The 20,199-nt window shown below is 36.1% G+C and overlaps 1 protein-coding gene across 1 annotated transcript; it reads right to left on the bottom strand.

Annotated features, from left to right (window-relative positions):
• Positions 1–1,486: 1,486 nt before the first annotated feature.
• On the bottom strand, positions 1,487–19,976 carry LOC140757905 (uncharacterized). The gene is given in 9 exon segments (XM_083059037.1): positions 1,487–1,792; positions 2,479–2,681; positions 3,157–3,360; positions 3,818–3,976; positions 10,585–10,696; positions 11,189–11,394; positions 11,928–12,128; positions 13,880–14,022; positions 19,820–19,976. Coding segments are annotated over 8 exon segments (1,323 nt in total). The 5' UTR covers positions 14,021–14,022; positions 19,820–19,976; the 3' UTR covers positions 1,487–1,695.
• Positions 19,977–20,199: the final 223 nt, after the last annotated feature.

The raw sequence follows: 20,199 nt of genomic DNA, 5'->3' as shown, positions 1-20,199 counted from the left end.
ATATTACCTCATTCAGAATAGTCCCTCGGCGGCATATCGCGCGAACAAACGGGTGCCGAAAGGCCGCTAAGCCACGCCCTCAGCCTTTGTTGCGCCGCGCGACGACGAATAAATACGACGCGTGCGTTGTGCAAGCAAGCCCTTCGTTTATCAACAGTTTCGAGTTTTATTTTGCGCGGGAATAATAAAAGTTGTAAATTGGTCGAAGAAATAGTTTTATTCTATTAATTCAGAAGAGGGATAACCTCAAATAACAAACTCTGACACCTGTCTACTGAACCAAAATTACAACAATCATACGTATTTTTTTAAAATATCAAATTGTATTAATTAAAAACTAATCTAATTTAGTAGTAGTAGTACCTAGTAGATTAAGTATCTAGTATTAACATAAAAATCATTGTAATTGTCTTACCTTTCGTAGTTTCCAGGCAGTTTAAAAAATGTTATATCTGGATGTGTTATTGACGAATTGAAGCAACCAAAAACAACACAATATAGTCTATAACATTTCTTCGCCATATTATTCTTGAAACAACAAAATATCTTACAAAACCGTCACATCACCCGCTCGTCACCGTGGCACATTCACGAATGTTCGTGTACCGAGTTAGTACCGGCCCGAGGCGAGTAGGCGTGGCTTGCGTTTCGTGCGTTTGTATGAAGATAAAATACTGTATATCCTTATACTGTGGCTTGGGTTTTGGCGCCCCTCATATGTCGGCGCCCAGTACATTCGCACCGCAGACAGTATTGTCACAACTATATTTTGTGGTATTGTCCTGTTAAAATTGATGTAAAGTCAGAAAGCGTTTACATTCACACATTCAAGATATGTTTGTCACTATTATTCAAGATTTTTCCACAAAACTCTGAATTATCTCGATTTTGATAGTCTTATCTTGAATATATGATAGTGGCTCACACATTTACACAGCGTTGGAATTATTTTAGCTTACAATTCCTTTAATACTCCATGGTTTTTGGTAAGGTTCACTTATTGACAGTGTTAATCGCCAACACATCGGTACTAGGGCCTCGCGCCCGCTTGAGATATGATTTCGCGAGAGACGAGCGGTGTTGTTGTATCTAAAATATGTTATTGTATAAGTTGTATTGTATAAGTTATATAAGACCATAATGTCTTACATATGCATGGTTATTTTTAGTGCCTATCTGAAATTACTTTATTAAAGACAAAGATAAATCTTATATATAAAATTTTCGTGGCACAATTTTAGTAACCGTACTCCTCCGAAACGACTTTACCGATTTTGACATAATCTTTTTATTTGCATATTCAGTAGGTCTGAGAATTGGCTACTATTTATTTTTCATACCCCTAAGTGATAAGGGTTGTACAACATTTTTTTATTTATATGGCAAAACAACGTTTCCCGGGTCAGCTAGTAAAATATTAAGTAAATTCTGTCTTTTTATGTTGTGTCTGGAACTGGCTCCCAGGACCATAAGTTCAAACAAAAAGTGGTGTTTTGAATGTTTATTTGTAATAAATTGAATCAAGAACAACAATTAATAAAAAAGTGTATCACATATTGTTACAAAGTTACTTACAAAAAATTGTTAAATGCTGCATAGCGTCTTATACATAATATTCTTATTTTAGTATAACAATATATTGAGAAATATCTTAATACACTTAAAATGAATATTCAATTGTTAGTGGTAGTAACTCTACTTCTTGTTCTTGATCATTGTCCTGAACTCTTCCAAAGGCTCAGCGTTCGCTTTCTGGTAGTTTGGAGCTGTCTTCTTTACCAATTCGTACCAGCTGAAATAAAGGGAATGTTGTAACACAAAATGCTGTAAACAAGTGTTTTACATAAAATATTTTATGCTATAGTAGTATAGCAAGATATATTTGGAACAGCACATGGGCACATAAAATCGACCTCGACACACGTGTATAAATGTGGAATGCATTTTGAGTTCTGTGTATTTCCTAAGAAAATACAAACTAAAAAATGGAATGGAAAATATTGGGCAGATCCATTTCATGTAGAACGAGTTATATTGTAGAGCAGCTCGATAGGGAATGCATTTAGCTTTAATAGGAAAATCTTATTTAAATTTATACGCGAGTCTCGGACATAGTGTTAATGTAAATGCACATACCTACGCGTCAGGAGCAATGAGTGTAATATGGTGGCTTTATCGACTATCTAGTTTTTTTAATATAACATAGGTATAGGTGATAAATTGTCACTGTCGCTACCTACCTACCTACACATAACCAACTCCAAATACAGCTTTCTGTACCTACTCAGAAAACGTCCGCACAAAAGTACTACAATGGCGCGCCTAATGTCTTGTCCGGGCATCTGTCCAAGGTCAATAGCGGAGCTATACTTTTCTAAGACAAAAGGACATGGGGCTAACCATAAAAATCGATCAGATAATAACAAGCTGCACACATTATGCGTAAGTTACCTTAGTTTTTAATTTATTGTTACTTACCGTAAAATATTTGGGTACTCTTTCAAACTAATCCCAGCTACGTCTATGGTGGAAAGTGTAGCCACAAGGGACAAATCAGCGATGGTCAGGTTATCACCAGCAACGTACTTGCTGCTTTCTAGGAACACATTCAGGAAGCCTAGGGCGTCCTGCAACTTCTGTAGGCTACCCTCCTCTACATTGCCACCGAAGAATTGGGGGTACTGAAAATAATATTTGAGATTCAAATCAAATTAAACTAAATGTGCAATTCTTTTTCTTAAAATATGTATACGTTAGCAATGCATTCAAAGTTTCAAACAATTGAATGTTTGCAGAGTGCGTTTCTATAAGCCAACGATCTCGATAAGTTATGTTCAGCCACAAAAACACACCCTACAAACATAATTTGTGACATGATACGCATACGACTCTCATATACTGCGATAATAGTACTGAAGTGATGCAGTAGAGTATGGTGTTAAGTGCTCTCTTCCGGCCATTAATATCTGTAACCGACAACGTCTTACTTCGAATGCTGAAACTTTATTATTCTTTCAACTAGTGGCAAAAGGTCTATTTAGATTTTGTTGCTTTCCAAATATTCCAAACATTATTTACGGTCACACCTTGCAAACAAAATATTTTATGAAACCTTCACTAATACTCTTATAAGCAAGGCTTCTTATAATCACTCACGAAGTATACTGCAAATTTGGCGTACAGTGTACCCATGTCGAAATCTAGTCTCTGGTCTACAACAGCTCTAGTCTTCACGTCGGCAGGGTAGAGAGGGTTGTTGGCCCCACCGTACTTGTTTACCAAGTACCTGCAAATGGCCCTGGATTCCCACAGCGAGAAACCATCGTCCACCAGCGTTGGAATTGTGTGCTGAGGGTTGAGCTGTGAAATAAAGGTATATTTACTAAAATTTCATCGTTTATCAGAAAAGTAAAATAATGAACATTGTTTTTATTTCATACATATATCACGATTATCATTTATTGCTACTTGATAAAATTATGTCGTGATAATGTAATAAAAGATATAATATTTTAAAGTTTGGGTTATTGTGAAATACTTATATATATTTTCATCCCTCGAGCCGGACTCAAAGTATAAATGAGAAGTGATTTGAGTTCTAGTAAAACGCTAGAACTTACGAGCGGATCGGATCACATCTCGTAAATCACAAGCGGATGTAGAACGATACTAAGAGTTTGATTTTTTATATTACAACTGTTTGAGTAAGATACGTGTCATATTATTATGATTACAACAATTATCCTACGAGTCGTAAAATCAACATCCTTCAATGGCGTAAAATATTATATGCAAAAAATGGTAAAAGAAGTTATACCTTGACGAATTCAGGTTTTAGATGCTCGCCAGACATCAGGTCCAATTTACGCTGGTTTACTTTGTCGTAAATACCGAGAGCTGACGCTACTAGGTTGACTGCACGGCACGGAGCCGAACCGGGCATAAGGTACAGATCAATCGTCATTGTGCGTTGTTTCTGAAAATATTGTTAGGGTAACAAATTAAAAAAAATCTGAAGTTATTATTAGAGGATCGACTACGAAGGATATACTAATAACTATGGTGTTAAGTTGCTGTATTCTGGTACAGTTCAGTGTATGTTACGCCACGAGGCATTTCACCCTTATCACGAAGTAATACTGCATCTGTGATCTGTGCATTTGCATTATCATTTCTACATTAATTTCCTTAAAATATGTTTCTGTTGCAGCTTTGAATTCAAATAGTACCCTTTTTGAAATTTTTTTAAGAGCGAGATAACACTCGACCGTTGAGAACGTTGTACTTGCATAGGCTCCATAGACTTGTTGTTTCAAATAGTTAATGTTATTGGAAGTTTATACTTCTTATGATGCTTTACCGAAAATAATCGTTAATGTATGTACTCTGCTTCGTTCAATTAAAAAATGATGATATTTAGATATCGATAAATAAGTTTGTTGTATAGGTGCCTAATTATCTTTTAATTAAGTCTTCTCCGTTTGTATTTAGATTAAGGTTTCTAACAAACAAAAGTACTAGTAAACTTTAAATCTCGTGTAATTACACACCTACTTTTTAAGAAGCTTTTCAATAAACAGAAATGCTGGAAAATACTTATGTGTCGTTAAAAAGCCTAATCTGTAATCGTATTGATATCAAAATAATTTTAATTGTATTACTTTTAAGATATAGACATTTTGAAGTTCGGAGAGCAGTAAGTATATAAATTTTAATAAACAAACCACTTACACAGATACTTACTAAATGTTTTATCACGAATTAATTTCAAATGCACTCGAAAACTTAGTAGACAACTTGAGAATCACCGGAAAAGGTGTGGAAAATGCAACAGCCAACAACTGAACACACGTTCGGAACCAACGAGTTGATATCGCACATTGAATTGTACAACGGCTGGTATTTTATTTATATGCCTGGCCTTGAAAACAAATTCACTGCCACGGCTTCGTAAACGTTTGGTCATATTATATCAGAATACATGGTGCAATATGAACACACCTCATAATTACTAGATCTTCCATAGATAAAAAAGTTGTTTTGTTGTTCCGCTGGCGACATAATTAAGACCCCTCAAGGTCCTGAAACTGGTAAGTGTTATTTAGTGCGCTTAGTGGAATGAGTATTACAACTATACAATAGTTACCTAAACCCATAAAAAAAAAAAATATAAATAAATTTAAAAAGGAAGCACTAGCGCACGTCATTAAAAATATTGAAATTTAATTAGAGTAACTCATTATGTATAAGCAAGCTTACTGAAATTGTTTTACTGTATTAGCTTAAGTTTGTCTTATAAGTGAAATTTTGTTATTTATTTAGACAATAAAATTCTTGAAACCTAACTACTTATGGTACAATAGTACAGGTGGAATGTAGAACTTTACAGCCTCTGCGTAACTACACTATGCATATTATTCAAATACTGGCAGTAGCGAAAACCACAGTGGCGGTGCTCTAGAAGAACCCCGTACTAAAAAAGCAGAAAGAAGAACTACAAGAAGCCTACAACTGTCTAATTTCACAAAAAAATAAAACCGTATTTTATTTTTTTGGACCATGCTGAAGTAATTTTAGGATTAAAATAAAGAAATAGTCGATCATAAAATACCCGTTTAGATTAATACTTAGATAGATTTTAATATTTAACCATTTTCCAGTTCCAAAAAAGTACAATATCAAAATAATTTGTTTGTTTGGTTATCTTAAAAATATATCTATGTAAAATATAATTACCATATAAGCTGACATTTGTTTTTATTTGTAGAAAAGTGTCAAGTAACAATGTTTTTATTTATTTGTAGATATAAGTCATAGATAAATAAAGTAGTAAGTATTCTGTTTTGATTCATAGTTACGATAGTAATAGAAAATTTTGGAACATTCGACAATTTTTGGGATAAAATTTTGCACTGTCATCGTGATAAGCTGTTGTGTATTTTGCGTGAGATAAGATTCATAGCCGCTTTGTCATCATTATGTTCGTTCTTATAACGTTCGTTCTGTTTTAAACTCTACAAATATTTGTTTTAGAGTTTGTTTTGGTTGGTGGTGGATAGCGGTCAACCATAGGTCATGAGTAAATATTTAACTGTAAGTAATCAATGAACACTCATTTCAGGTCCGGTTTTCAGATCAGTTAAGATAAATATACTTGCAAATTATGTTAAAAATCTTATGCAAGTACCAACATTTATTTTTATAATATAGGAGTAGTAGACGAGCATGCAGTCCATCTGAAGTAATTGGCAATTGGCTATTGCCGCCCATGGACATCGGTAATCAACCTCAGATAGGATTCCTACCTGAGGAATTACCTGATTACCTGATTCCTACCTACGATTCCTACCTGAGGTCGGCCACAGATGCGCCGCTACACCTGATAACTAAGCTGGAACGCCTCGCATAAGTATGTCTCCCTTACTACACCCTTCAAACCAGCACAGCAACGCTTAACTCTGTTATGAGGTAGAAATAGGTGTGCCGGTGGTATCGACGGAGTCGAACCACAAGAGGTTCTTTCTACCAGGCAGGTTTAACTGTCTATGTATAATGTGCAACCTGTATGCTAGGCATATACAATGAATTAATGAAAATAATAATATGAAACCTGTATGCCTAGTATACAAGTTGCATATTATTCTTTAATGGCTTAGTGCGTAGTAATAACTCCATTCCCAATACGCACATAACTTTGAAAAAAACGGTGGTGCCTGGGATTCAAACCACGGATCTTCCGATTGAAAGGTGGAGATTCCTACTACTAGACAGTAACTGATTCTCTCCGGACTCCGGTTGCGTTCCTTTGGACATCCCGGAGTCCTCTACGCAGTGCCGATGGCGGTAGGTAATCGAGGGGTTTTACTGCGGTAAAAGTCCCACATTATCCCTCATGCTCTCACGGCGTCGAGTACCTTTTGAAGGTTTCCAAAAAACAAAAAAAAAATCAACTACCCATTAAAATATATTTTTACATCTGAAATAATTATTAAAATGTGTGATGACAAGTAGTTTTTCATAGGCTTTGGATATTTTTCGTGTCATGCTTACCACACGCACCTAGATAGTGAAAGACTTCAGGGAGTTAATTTACGTGTACCTACGTGTGGGATACGCGTGCGGAGTAACCTGCGTGACACGAAAAGGGGTCCACTCATTTAAATACTTATCTATTATATAAAAATAAGTCGGGTTTTCCTTCCTGACGCTATAACTCCAGAACGCACGAACCGATTTCCACGATTTTGCATTCGTTGGAAAGGCCTTGGGCTCCGTGAGGTTTATAGCAAAAAAAATCAGGAAAATTTTCAAGAGAAAAGCAGGAAAACAGGGAAAATCACATTTTTCACATACAGCGCCATCTCTGATACATAGCATGTACTACAACGGCCAAGCGCCGGTGCGTGATACATTGTTTGACAGCTACTCATTGTATTCTGCTCAGTTAATTTCATGTGACATTTATTATTATGCGCACGATCTTTCAAACGCTAAGAGTTCAATTGGAAACCATCAAATCAATCACGTGTATTGTGCAAATTTTTATTCAACTTTAACAGCAGGCATTTGTCCTTAAGGTGGTAAGTTGAACTGTGTAAATTATGTGGATCGTGCATTTGAGGTTAAATTCACCAGTCGGTCCATAGTCCAAAATGCCGAGAGGACGACGTGCGAACATCGGCCGCCGCACAAGACATGCAAGCCAGCAACAAGTGTATTCAAGACAAAATATAATAAGAGAAAATGCCCGATTGAGACAACGCGTGAGCACACGAAGATCATCGGCATCATACAATCGCTTGGCATTCCAATATGATCCCACTGCGAACTACAGTGATGATGACCATTTAGATATTGGACCAATGACGACTGTATGCCGATATTGCAATGCGTTAAAGTTCAAAGGAGAAACGGCTGGATTGTGCTGCATAAGTGGAAAAGTCAAACTGGATCCATTACTTACACCACCACTGCCACTGAAACCATTGTTCGATGGAACTGATCACGATTCTAACCATTTTCTTTCGACCGATTTCAACGCATCCTTGAATACAATAACTGCTTTCGCATGGCTTCCTTTGGAGCTAATATCATTCGAGAAGTCGGCTTCATGCCGACTTGCAAGGTAAAAGATACAACACACACAACCAATCACTCACACCAATCAATCACACCAACACAACCAATTGCAACACAACATCTACACATACACCACACACTACACCATCACACGATCAGAAGTCAAACCATATTCTTCAAAAATAAATAAATTAATTATTCTATCTTAATTGTTTGCCATCACAGATTGTATCTGGACAAATATATCATTTGCATGGTTCGATGGTGCCAACACCAGATGAACCGCATCAATTTCTGCAAATATATTTCATTTCGTCGATGGTGGATCAGCTGAATGTGCGGTGCAATATACAGGGAACACAACAGTTAAAGAGACGAATTATTGAACAATTGCAAGCATTTTTGAAAGCTAAAAACGCTGCGGTAAATATGTTCAAAACAGCATTGGACGAATGCCATCGGATAAGAGCGGATCGTACCCCAACAGGAGAACATGTGCGAAGATTCAATGCACCCGTCGTTGATGATGTTGCTGCAATTATTGTTGGCGATCCAACTACATCACGAGACATTGTCATTCAGCGAAGAAGCAATATCATGCATCGTATAAACAAGACTCATCGTTTGTACGATGTGTTACAATATCCAATCATTTATTGGCAAGGGCAAATAAAGTTCAACTAAATTACACTTCATTTTTTTAATCGAAATGAATTCATTACTGTTGTGAAATGAAATATTTTTTTTCCTTTTCAAATATAAAACAAAAAAAAATATTTTTTCTTCATCTTTTAATCCCCAAACGATATGTTAACTAAATCGAAGCCACCTGGTGGCGAAACGGAGTTCGCCGGGTTTGCTAGTTTAATATGAAAAAAGGTTTAACTCTTCCCTGCTTTCGTAATTTTACTACACCATTGTTTAGCGGTTCGTCGAACGACTTCCAAATTTAATCGGTATGTCCTGTGTCCCTGTAGTTCCGGGACTAGAATAGGGCTACGCTAGGGTATCCCCTGCCTGTCATAAGAGGCGACTAAAATGGGGCTTCTGGGGTCGCGGGCGGCAAGAGTGGGAGTTGGAACCGCCCGGCCTACGGCCCCGGGAAGGACGACAGTATGTGTGGTCGCATACCGTCGTACACACCACCTGGGCGGAGCCCGACGGGGCAACGCGCTAAGAGGACTCCGGTGCGTTCCTTTGGAGATCCCGGAGCCCTCTACGCAGCGCTGAGGACGGCCACCGAGGGGGTTTTAGTGCGGTAAAAATCCCACATAATCCTGCGTCGCTCCCACGGCACCGGGTACCTATTGAAGGTTTCCCCCTCGTCAACAAAAACAAAAAAATGACCTCCTTTCAAATTCTTTGAAGATCGGAGGTTAATTATAGATGTCTATGGACAGCAGTTGCCACGGCTTAAATTCATTTGCACTTCAACAATAATTATACAGGGTGAACCGTAAGTACCACGACAAATTTGGGGAGAACATAGGTGAGGGTCTGACCTCTCTGGAAAAAAAAATACCTTACTAAAGGTGTTACTACCCTTACCTATGTTCTCCCCAAGTTTGTCGTGGTACTTACGGAGCACCCTGTATAATAGTTCCAGTTGATAGCTACTGATTGTGGAATCGTAAAAATAAAACAACGCTTGCATATTTATCTTATTTATTGTGCCTTAATCTCTATCGCTTATATTACAAAACTCTGAAGATCAACAAGTAAGTAGAATAGGTATAATAGCAACGAAAGGTGACAGAAAAATAGTAACTTTGTGAATGTAGACGTAGCGTTAAAATACTTCATAACTAAGATAATACGTGGTACGTCAGATGCTTTATTACGTCGATTAAAGAACATTTACACGATACAAATTGTTAACACTCAACCATAATAAAAACCTCAGTAAATATCGCATTTTAAGTAAAAGTATGCCAATAAACTGGATTCATCCCTCCAAATGATTTATTTTAATCTGTGGATGTGTTGCGAGTACTTATACAAAATTTGCTAGTTTAATCATGGAAAATTTAGAGGTTCCAGTAAATGTTCTTAATAATTCGCATCGTGTACATGGTCCAAACAGCACACCGTTGACAGAAGTAACCAATGACCGCGTGACAAAGTTGTTACGGCGAAAACATACACACGATACGGGTCGTGAAATGTCCCGATGTCGTGTCACGGCACGACGGTGTGTCGTGGTTTTACGATGAAAATAGGGGACACGGTCTTACGTTATTTTTGTAATTTCTATCATTCATAATGACGAGACAAAAACAGACAGAAACGCAGAAAATACTGTACATGCTGCCATTGTGAATTATGGATATTAATTTCAGCCAAAATATCTTAAGATTGCATCACCAATATTCATCTACCAAGGGCATCGAAAAAAAATACGACACGACGCCGTATCGTGTATTTATGTCTTAGCCTTATGTAGCATGCTCTGACGTGCTAGCACGCTACATTCAGGAGAGCAGTCATGGTTACTGTAAAGCATGCGTATCCCGTCTACTTCTTGAGCATGCTGTTGACGAGCGCCTTGAACGCGTCCAGGCCTTTCTCGTTAGCTTCTTGGTAGCCGGGCGCCGAGCTCTTTACTGTTTCATACCATCTGGAATTAAGGAATAGTTTCGTATTAATTTATCAATGACTCGGGAAAAAATGTTCTACAAAGGTTTCAGTTGTCGTTTTTCCTAACCATGATATAAGACTGTCCGAAAATATAAAAGTGAAAAATTACTCCAAATTGAATGACTACCTCATTTTTTCTAGGTAGACTCGGGTGCCACCAGTGCCACATTTATTTTTGCCTTACATTATTGTTAGCATCGCTATGTTCTGGTTTGAAGGATGTGGTAAACCTTTTTTCCACAAAGGTTTCCTCCGAAAAAGAGCTCTTATTGATCTTTTTTATGAAGACTCCATGTTTTAGGGCTCTTTAGGAAAACTGAAGATATATTCCATTTTAATTTCATGTCTTACTCGTCCGTGATACTGTATGAGCGGTAGTGAGCACGCATTTTTAGGAAAACTGCATGACTTTGATACTACAATTTCATAACACGTATCAAACTGACGGAGTTTGAAAAAAGCTTGGACAAACCTCTTAACATTGACATATTTCTTGAAGTCGATGTCGGAGGCCTCGAAGCTGGAGACGCTGGCGACGAGGCTGAGGTCCGCGATGGTGAGGTTGGGGCCCGCCACGAACTTCTGCCCGTCCAGGAACAGGTCGAGGATTTTGAGCGCGTCATCCACCTTCGCTAGCTTGTCCTTGTCGGCTGGCGCGCCGCCGAACACTTGTGGGTACTGTGGAAAGATTACAACTGATTAAGATTTTTTTCATGATCGTACAATGGAATTCCCTGTTTCGTGGTGAATATGAGGAGGTATACTCCTTTTTTCCGAGACTAAATATCCGGAAGAAAATTTTAACTCCATTACTGTTTGTCTAGCTAGGGATTTAAATCGCGTATACGCTTTTTGTGTCAGATCAGTACAGAGTTCTAAAACGGGAGTCGTGGGTACCAACCAATTAACAACACGTTGGCGAAGCGTCAATGATTGATTGTTGATTTTCCAATTGGAGGGTACGAGATATCGCGTGAACCAATTCTTTACTAGTAATTTTCTTCGACTATCGTTTAATAAGTACTTTAAATCGTAAACGTTGCGATTGTATGCAGATATTCCAATTTGCTACAAATGCATAATGACCAGAACATTAACTTATAATGTTTAGGGGATCCCAGTTCAATTGTGAGTTGTGAATATATCATAAGGTCTTATGGGTGTTTATTCCGTGAGTACCTTTCATTGATTAACCTAGTATCGTAACTTACAAAGTAATCTCCGAATCTCTGGTACAGGGTGCCGATGTCGAAGTAGAGACGCTGGTCCACTAGCGCCCTCGCGCGGGGCTCCTCGGGGTACAGGCTGCTGCCCTTGCCGTACTTGTTGACCAGGTAGGCCATGATGGCCCGCGACTCGTATATCGAGAGGCCATCGTCCACTAGCGTCGGGACCGTGTGTTGAGGGTTCAGCTGGGGAAATAAAAGAATTTTGGTTAAGTTGAGTTGGAAAAAACATCGACAACAACATCATGTTGACGGAATATCTTTATTTGATTGCTGGCACGAAATATCGCGTGAGCAATTTCACTTGTTATCGATTTAATAAATCTAACAATTATGCAGATAGAATAGGCACTCCAATTTGATACAATCATAACATAATTATAGTGTCAGCTTGCGATCAATCATCAAAAATTAGGCGCATACTTGGAAATAATATAAGGTACATTTTACAGGTTTATATATCATCATAGAAATTTCGTAGTACGTCGGGATAAAAAGGGACAACACGAGAAACATAGAAGCAGAAATTTCATTTGTTTGTCGGCTTGATTTCTGTTACAGTTTATTTTTTGTCACATTTATATGTGCTAGATTGTACAGAAGGAAAGTATAAGTAAGGTAAATAAGCAGTCTGTACTTATTGTATCTAAAAGTAACATGAGTAACGAGTTATGGTGCAACAGATGAGGGAATGTCGAGGTTGCAATTCAACCGGTATATTAAACTGGAATGCCGGCGCTGCTAGCGCCGCGCCACGAGATAGGAAGTTTTGAACTATCCGCGTTATATTTAGATCATACATTTTTGAAAGTATTTTAAATTAATTTAGAATATCACATTTTCAATGTTGCAGTATCCTGGATGAAAACAAATAGCAAGGAATGCCATGAAGTTTTGTTGTTAGTTTTATCACATCGTGGAAAGATAAGAAATTTAATATTTAAATTCTATTTATATACACTTGAAAGGTATTGCAATATTTTGTTACAGTTTATAAAGGTATTTATTTGAGTATTAGATCGGAACCCAACTTCAATTGAAGTAATATCCTCACACTGCATAACCCATAGCTGCTAGACTCAATGATACACTTACTATAATAAAAGAGAATGCTAGAGCTTTAGAATGTGTTTGAAAGTCCAAAAAATCAAAAAGTAGTTCTGCAAGCTCTGCAGGTGAAACAAGTCGGAATGTAAGATCAACGCCCTCAGAATTACGTCATTTACGCAATGGATGACCTTCAAAATACAAACGTACAAACTTGGCTCCAAATATAATGCAGTGTGATTCAAAATTGCATGGCAATAGAGCTGTGGCTATTGAAAGCGCTGTTAATTGACACAAGATAAAATGTCTGTATCTGTGTGTTTAGTGATATTACGAGTCTAATTGTTTTGCCACATTTATTCGAATAAATAATTGTGTCTGTAATTTCAAAATAATTGCAGTATTGGTATGGGCTTGTTTCCTGCCGCGTATTTACGTCCACTGTCCTCAGGCGACAGGAAATCATAATGAAGTATGAGCTTATAAATAGATAGGAAATAATATTTATATTATTGTCCTGAATCGTATGTTACATTTATTATTCTTTATGTTTTATCATGTATGCCTCCTGATTGTTATTTATAATTAGGTACATTTTATGGAAATGTAAAATATTATTTTATTCTAGTCTTCTTATATCCGGTCGTAAGACAAACGTCTCTCTCCCCATTAGTAGAAGACATATGAGGATTTAACGACTATCTATTGACAACAGCCAGAATCCTGGTCTTCGAAGCACGAAATTCCTTAAATGCTTATCTACTAGCGGTGTCCTATCTTACTTTCGTCTGCGCTTGGCGTTGCTTAAGTGATTGTTTCAATCCTGTAATCCCGGACAACGGCAACGTAAGAGCAGAGGCGCTTGCGATAGTTGTAATAATAATATTTACCTTGAGGTATTCAGGTTGCAGGTGCTCTCCGTGGTGCAAGTCCACGATCTTGAGGTTGAGGTTGACGTTGAGGGCCCGGGCGGTGAGCAGCACGGCCCTGCAAGGCGCAGAGCCGGGCACGTAGTACAGATCGATGGGCATTGCTGGCGATCAAGGGTTTACATGAGAACAGTAAGTCAAATACACTACTAACTAATCATCATACATGAGAACAGTACACATGATACACTACTACATTGAAAAAAAACATGACTAATAAAACGTGCACGAACCACAATGTATTGACTGGTTATTCGTTGATTGGTTCGGACTGCATGCGGATTTGCCATCGAATGTACCACATAACAAGGGCAATATACCGGCTTACATAAGAGGACCATTTAGTTACTTTTAAAAGTTCTTGGTACCTACTTAGGTAATAAAAAAAATAATCAAAAAAATTATGAATGCATTCCTGGCCGATCGAATCTCATAAACTTCGGTACATCACAATAATCATCACTTATTTCGCATGGTTATGACGAAAACTATAATAAATTGGATAGTAAAAAATAAGTATGTATTTGGATTTCGAAATATACTTCGCGCGCCGCATGAGATTCGCTCCGCTGAGCGATTCAGGTAAGCAAATTAGGGCAAGTCTAAAAAAAACAATTTACACCTTAAGTGGATAAGGCCAAAAAGAAGACACTGGCTTAACCACCTACAGTTGCACCCAAAGTGTACCTACATGTATCACCGCCATATATTTGGTGTCACCGCCAATATTATAATAGAGTAAAGTATTCGATTTGGTCTTTATCAACCTATGAAATGAAAATGTACTTAACAACACTTTGTTTTAGGTTTAAAACAATTTATTTACATCGGTATGGTAATCGTCCTTTTAAGTTTACCTGCGGCTCTCATATAGAAGTGATTAACGAGTAGTCTGGTGATACATTAATTACTAAGTAAACATTTGCCAGAACGATTAACAGCAGTCGAGCACCAGACGGAAACATTGATTTAGAAAATGGAAATCCCCTTACTCACAAAGCAATATTACGAGGATAAATTATGAGCTCCAAAAAACAGGTCAAACTAGTTGTGTTTGTATACGAAGCATAATTTAATACTATTGTTCGCACATATTTTCGGGGAACCATTAATTATGTTAGCATGTTTTGGCGCTGATTTTTCCTTTGGATTCATGTTTATATTTTACCTCATAGATAACTATGGAATGCAACACAATGTTCTCTACTCTGCTGAGACAGTATTCAGGCTCAGCAAGCTGTAAGTTGCGTCTTTAGATTACGACTACTTAATCACTCTTTAACTTCTCATACGGAGCCCTATGAAACTAGCCTTACTGGTAAAGTTTTAGTCCAATAGATTTAATGAAACTCTTAAGAGATGAATAGTATTTGACAAAAACTTTTGACTACCCGTTTTCAACAGTACGGTGGAGATGTAGCGATCAATAGATTATAAAACGCTATTCATGCTTAGTATGTACAATGTACATACTTAGCGGTGTAATGCTTGAGTTGCAATTAATTGTTTATTGTTATCAACAGTAAGAGCATAGATAATTTTCAATGTCTCATTAAAGTATCCGATACTTCTAAATGCAAGTCACGGTACTGATTCACAGATCCTAACTCAATGCGGAATTGCAGCTATGAAGTAATACCGCTCAACACAAGGCCACATCAATTCATGTTTTTATTGAGGCCGGTTGTAGAAAAACCATTGTAAAAAGGTAACGATGAAAATCGATTTGTTCGGCCAACAAAACCCTATTGTCTGGGTAGGATTGAGCGGTTAAGCTACTTTTTGCAGATTAAATAACACTTAGTCTTCTTGTCTTATTAATATTTACCTAAAGTGGTTGCTCTATCCTGTCGTTTTCCTGTGACAGTGTGCGCTCATTAAAACATAAGCTCATAATTTTAACGCACTTATGAAAGTACTTATACCTTTGTAATCACTACCATGTATGTTTAAGATTGATAAGGCATAAAGTCCACATCAAATAGGTACATGTATACCAAACTTTTCTTAAATTCATGTTTTACTCATATTTTTGCAAATTAAAACCTTTACTATTATGAGATCTTGATTCATCTTTAGAAATATATTTTAAATATACTGTACATAGTTATTTTCTTCATATAGGTTAATATTAACAAACGTTTTGATTCTAGATTAAAATTAACCTACTACAATATTTAAGAAAGAGAGAATACTGTTACATGTTGTGCATTTTCATCGATTTTGCAAGCCCATTGTGTATTGTATAATATTATTCGCGACAAATTAAATTATGACCTAAATACAATAAATAAATTATAAATGTTATAAGTATTTTTCGTGTCAATGTCAAGGTCATAACCAATTGTATTATCTATCTATTGCTTTCATTAAATTGCTTACATGGACACTTCACTATCCGAGATAATTAATAAATAACAGCAAGCACTACAGTAGGTAAACTTATCTGAAATAGTTTTGTATTGTACGTACATAAGATAATTACTTATTAAACCATTGCAAAGAGCAGGCTTATTGCGTATGCGTTAGATAAATTAATACGGTAAGGAATACTAAATAGATGGTAATTTACTCGTAATTAGGTATCTCCGCAATATTATGTCATCGGGGACAACTCTTGGTGCAGTATAAATAGTAGAGTCATTGGTCATGGTCAGTATTCACTAGCTAGAGTACTTTTGCTTTGAGTATCTTATATATAAAATTCTCGTGTCACTCCGAAACGGCTTTACTGATTTTCACCAAATTTTATATGCATATTCAGTAGGTCTGAGAATCGGTTACTATCTATTTTTCATACCCCTAAGTGTTGTTCACCTCAAAGGAAAAAATTGACTTTTGTCTTTCAAGGACATTATTAACTGCTAGTACTCGTACACATACACCATATAGACTACACTGCAATATGTAGTTATGTGTGTGATGTAGAACATTACCGGCCATCACCGCCCATGGACATCTGCCAACAAAACATGAAAGCCGGTCTTCCGAAAGCCGACAGATTGCAGATGTTTCGCTGTTATGATAAGATTAATGATACATTGGAAAGCTTTATGAATTGTCGATGTCGCTGATACTTTCGGCATATGACAGAAAAACTAAGATTCACGCACTTGTTTCCTTCAAATAGTCCTAAAATTTAAAATCAAAGTAGGCCTCAAAGTGTTAGTAAGTAGCGCTTATTCTGCGTTAAGCCTAGCTAGAAGAAAATTGGTGGCAGCGGATTTTCCAGAAACGAATTACAACAGGACGGAATAGAATTGACCATTTACTAAATTGTTATGTTTCTAGCAATCGAAATTGTCATTTACTTCCATTTTCTGTTCAATCAATAAAAATGTCGTGTTGTTATGCGAGGACACAAACACAATCCTGTCATTAGCTTTGATGTATTACGTGCTTCTACGAAATCGTTGTCCATTATACTAAGTAATGACGTTAGGCTGATTTTTCCTACTAGTAACAGACGTGTTTAACCTAAAAATCAATGTGGTAGGGTGGTACTTACTGTACCTTTAGTAGCTTCGTCAAAATACAAAATCCTTGCGAGAAAGCTATTTCTATTCCTTTTGTGTTGTTGTCACAAACCATGGTACTGATACAATAAAATTCTACAAGTCTAGAATTCTCGGTAAAAGTGAAAGTAAATTATTAGTAAATCGTTCATCTAAAATATTGTTGATTCTTAACCCTCTTTAGAATTTGATAAACGAAATGATAGATTTAAACCCATACTTAAAAATAAAGACGAGATGTGGATGACTTTTAAATGATTTACACATTTCTTCCGAAAGCTGGTTCTAAGCTCACTGTTTCAAATTATTTATTACTCTATATCGCTACGTATTTATGCCGAATAGGAAATTAGATTGTAGAATGCAAACTTGGCACGGCTCCAGTGCTATCGACCTTTTGAGGCGCCGATTTGACTACACTAGGAGCATTTCTTCCATAATTGCCTATGCCATGTGGCGTTTGTTGCTATAACTACTGCTGTAAAGATAGTTAATATGTTTTACACACATGAAGCTATAAGATTATAAAGGGATAAATACAAATGGCCAACGCAATTCTCTCTACGCTTTGAAACATTTCAAAAATTGCTGATTATTCTTTACGACTGCAATTTATCGATCAATCAGTACAATTCTAAATTATTAATCTAATTTGACAAAAAACAACTTTACATCGTTCAATATTTAACGCCTGGAAAGAAGCACACTAATGGAAAATTACCTATATAGTTTATTTTTTTACTTTACAGCAGTAGGTACAGAAGGTTCCTATTCCTCCTATAAAGGTTAATCTAACGATCAAGAAATATAAATTATTATTATTATAGATCGTACTTTTACTCTGTTTTTAATTGATTCCGTTTGTTTCATGATAATAAATTTAGAAGGTCACGGTGAATATTATATGGTATTAATTATTAGACACGCTATTGTTGGTAGTGTTGAGCTATATATATAAAAACTTTTAATAAACTTTATCGAATATTTAGGCCGTTTAGAAACTTTTATCAAAAATAACTCACGTTTATTCTGTATCTTATATTGATCGTCACTAGTGTCGATATGTTTGTAATCCACAATGAGGTACGTATGTATTATATTATACTTCATTGAAATGTTGGTAAAAAAATATGTTTCGGCTGACACTGGTCTGTTGCGTTTATAATTATTTCGCATTTAATATTACTTCACACTTGTACAAATAATTTTAACATTTTAATGGCTTGCAGCGGCATAAAACATTTTAATAAAACTTCCTATTATAAAATTATTTTCAGCAAAGTTTCCAAAAGTTATTTTTGGTAATTTTTTTACCATTTCAAGTCAAAATGAAAAATAATTTCCGATAACAACATGCGTGAATAACAGTAAAAAGACCATGAATATTTTATTAAATAACAAGGTGCAAAATAGCCAATTATACGTGGGAACGCGAAGGCTATGCGGCAATGTAGAGTCACGTAGAGTGAAGTAGCCATTCACCTTACTACGCCATGCACGAATCAATGATAGAATCTACATGAACTTAGGCTAGAGAGCCAAAAAAAGGTTCAAGGTGACATACGTAGAATACGAGTAAGGCTATATTTCTTTAAAATACAATATTTATATGTGTATGCTACTTTTATTTTTGTTATATTTTAGTTTATACATATCGTACCTTTTATGTACAACTTATGAATATGAAACATTAAAATTATCCTCTTAGTCTTCGTCTATATTATTTTAAAACATAATATCTGAATTACAATAAAATACTATAGAATTAGCTTTAAGTTGCTTGTTTTAAAAATTATTTAGCTAGACCAGTTATTACTAGTTATTTCTTCAATATGTTTCACTATATTTTGTAATAATAATATAGTATCTCTCTAATTCGTTAGCACTTACTTTTACTTGTATTTATTTCAAGTTGATCGCATGAAATTTATTGGATAACATTTACCACTTCACAAAAATGATATTTCTGTATGTCGTTAGAATTATTTCAATTCTATTCAACTTATTAGACTAGTAGCTATGTATACAAAATATTTTCAAATTTAAAGGCTAAGATTTGTGAATATAAATTACAATGGCGATTGTCCAAAGTACCTCAGTAGGTACGTAGGATGTCCCTGTACTCGATGTTCACTAGCCGTTTCTACTACAAAATAATTGCATGTATCTACCTACTCAAACACTAGTCATAATACGAAACTACAACTACGTAATCATAATAACATGATAATAACAAATCATACGCGTTGAATATAACATTATGAAAAATATTGCACAAAAAGTCAAATGTCACATTTAAAAATATTTCATGTTGAATAAAACTATCCGAACGCTTCCCGCTAAAATTAAAAATAGAACACTGAGAGATAATAAAAATATTACTTACTTTTTGTTAGGGAAAGGTAACCAGACGTTCAGCCAAACACGACGCAGCGTAGAGACTGGGAGCAACAGCCAGTGGAGGGAGGTCTTTTATTTTATAGCCGGCAAGTACATGACACATTATGTACGACCTACGTACCAGTTTTTCCTTTGAGTGGTTCAACGGTACACGAGTTACGGTCAGGCTGAAAAATCTCTTGTAGTTCACTACAATATGTTATTTAAGCAAAATGAATCATTCTTTATCATATTTCAATGTTTTGCCTATATACGTCGTAACAAAATAATTAAATTCATGTAAAATAATTGGCAAAATATTTATTCGCTGGAATTCCTCAACATGATTGATTTAAACGAGTCCTGCTGTCCTATTTACAAGCAAAT

Source organism: Epargyreus clarus, unplaced genomic scaffold (genome assembly GCF_041222505.1).
Source record: "Epargyreus clarus isolate Ecla_fem2 unplaced genomic scaffold, WU_Ecla_fem_2.2 ptg000005l, whole genome shotgun sequence".
NCBI classification, from domain to species: Eukaryota; Metazoa; Arthropoda; class Insecta; order Lepidoptera; family Hesperiidae; genus Epargyreus; species Epargyreus clarus.
The sequence above is the reverse complement of the archived record's forward strand: the minus strand, read 5'-3'. Positions and strand labels throughout refer to the sequence as shown.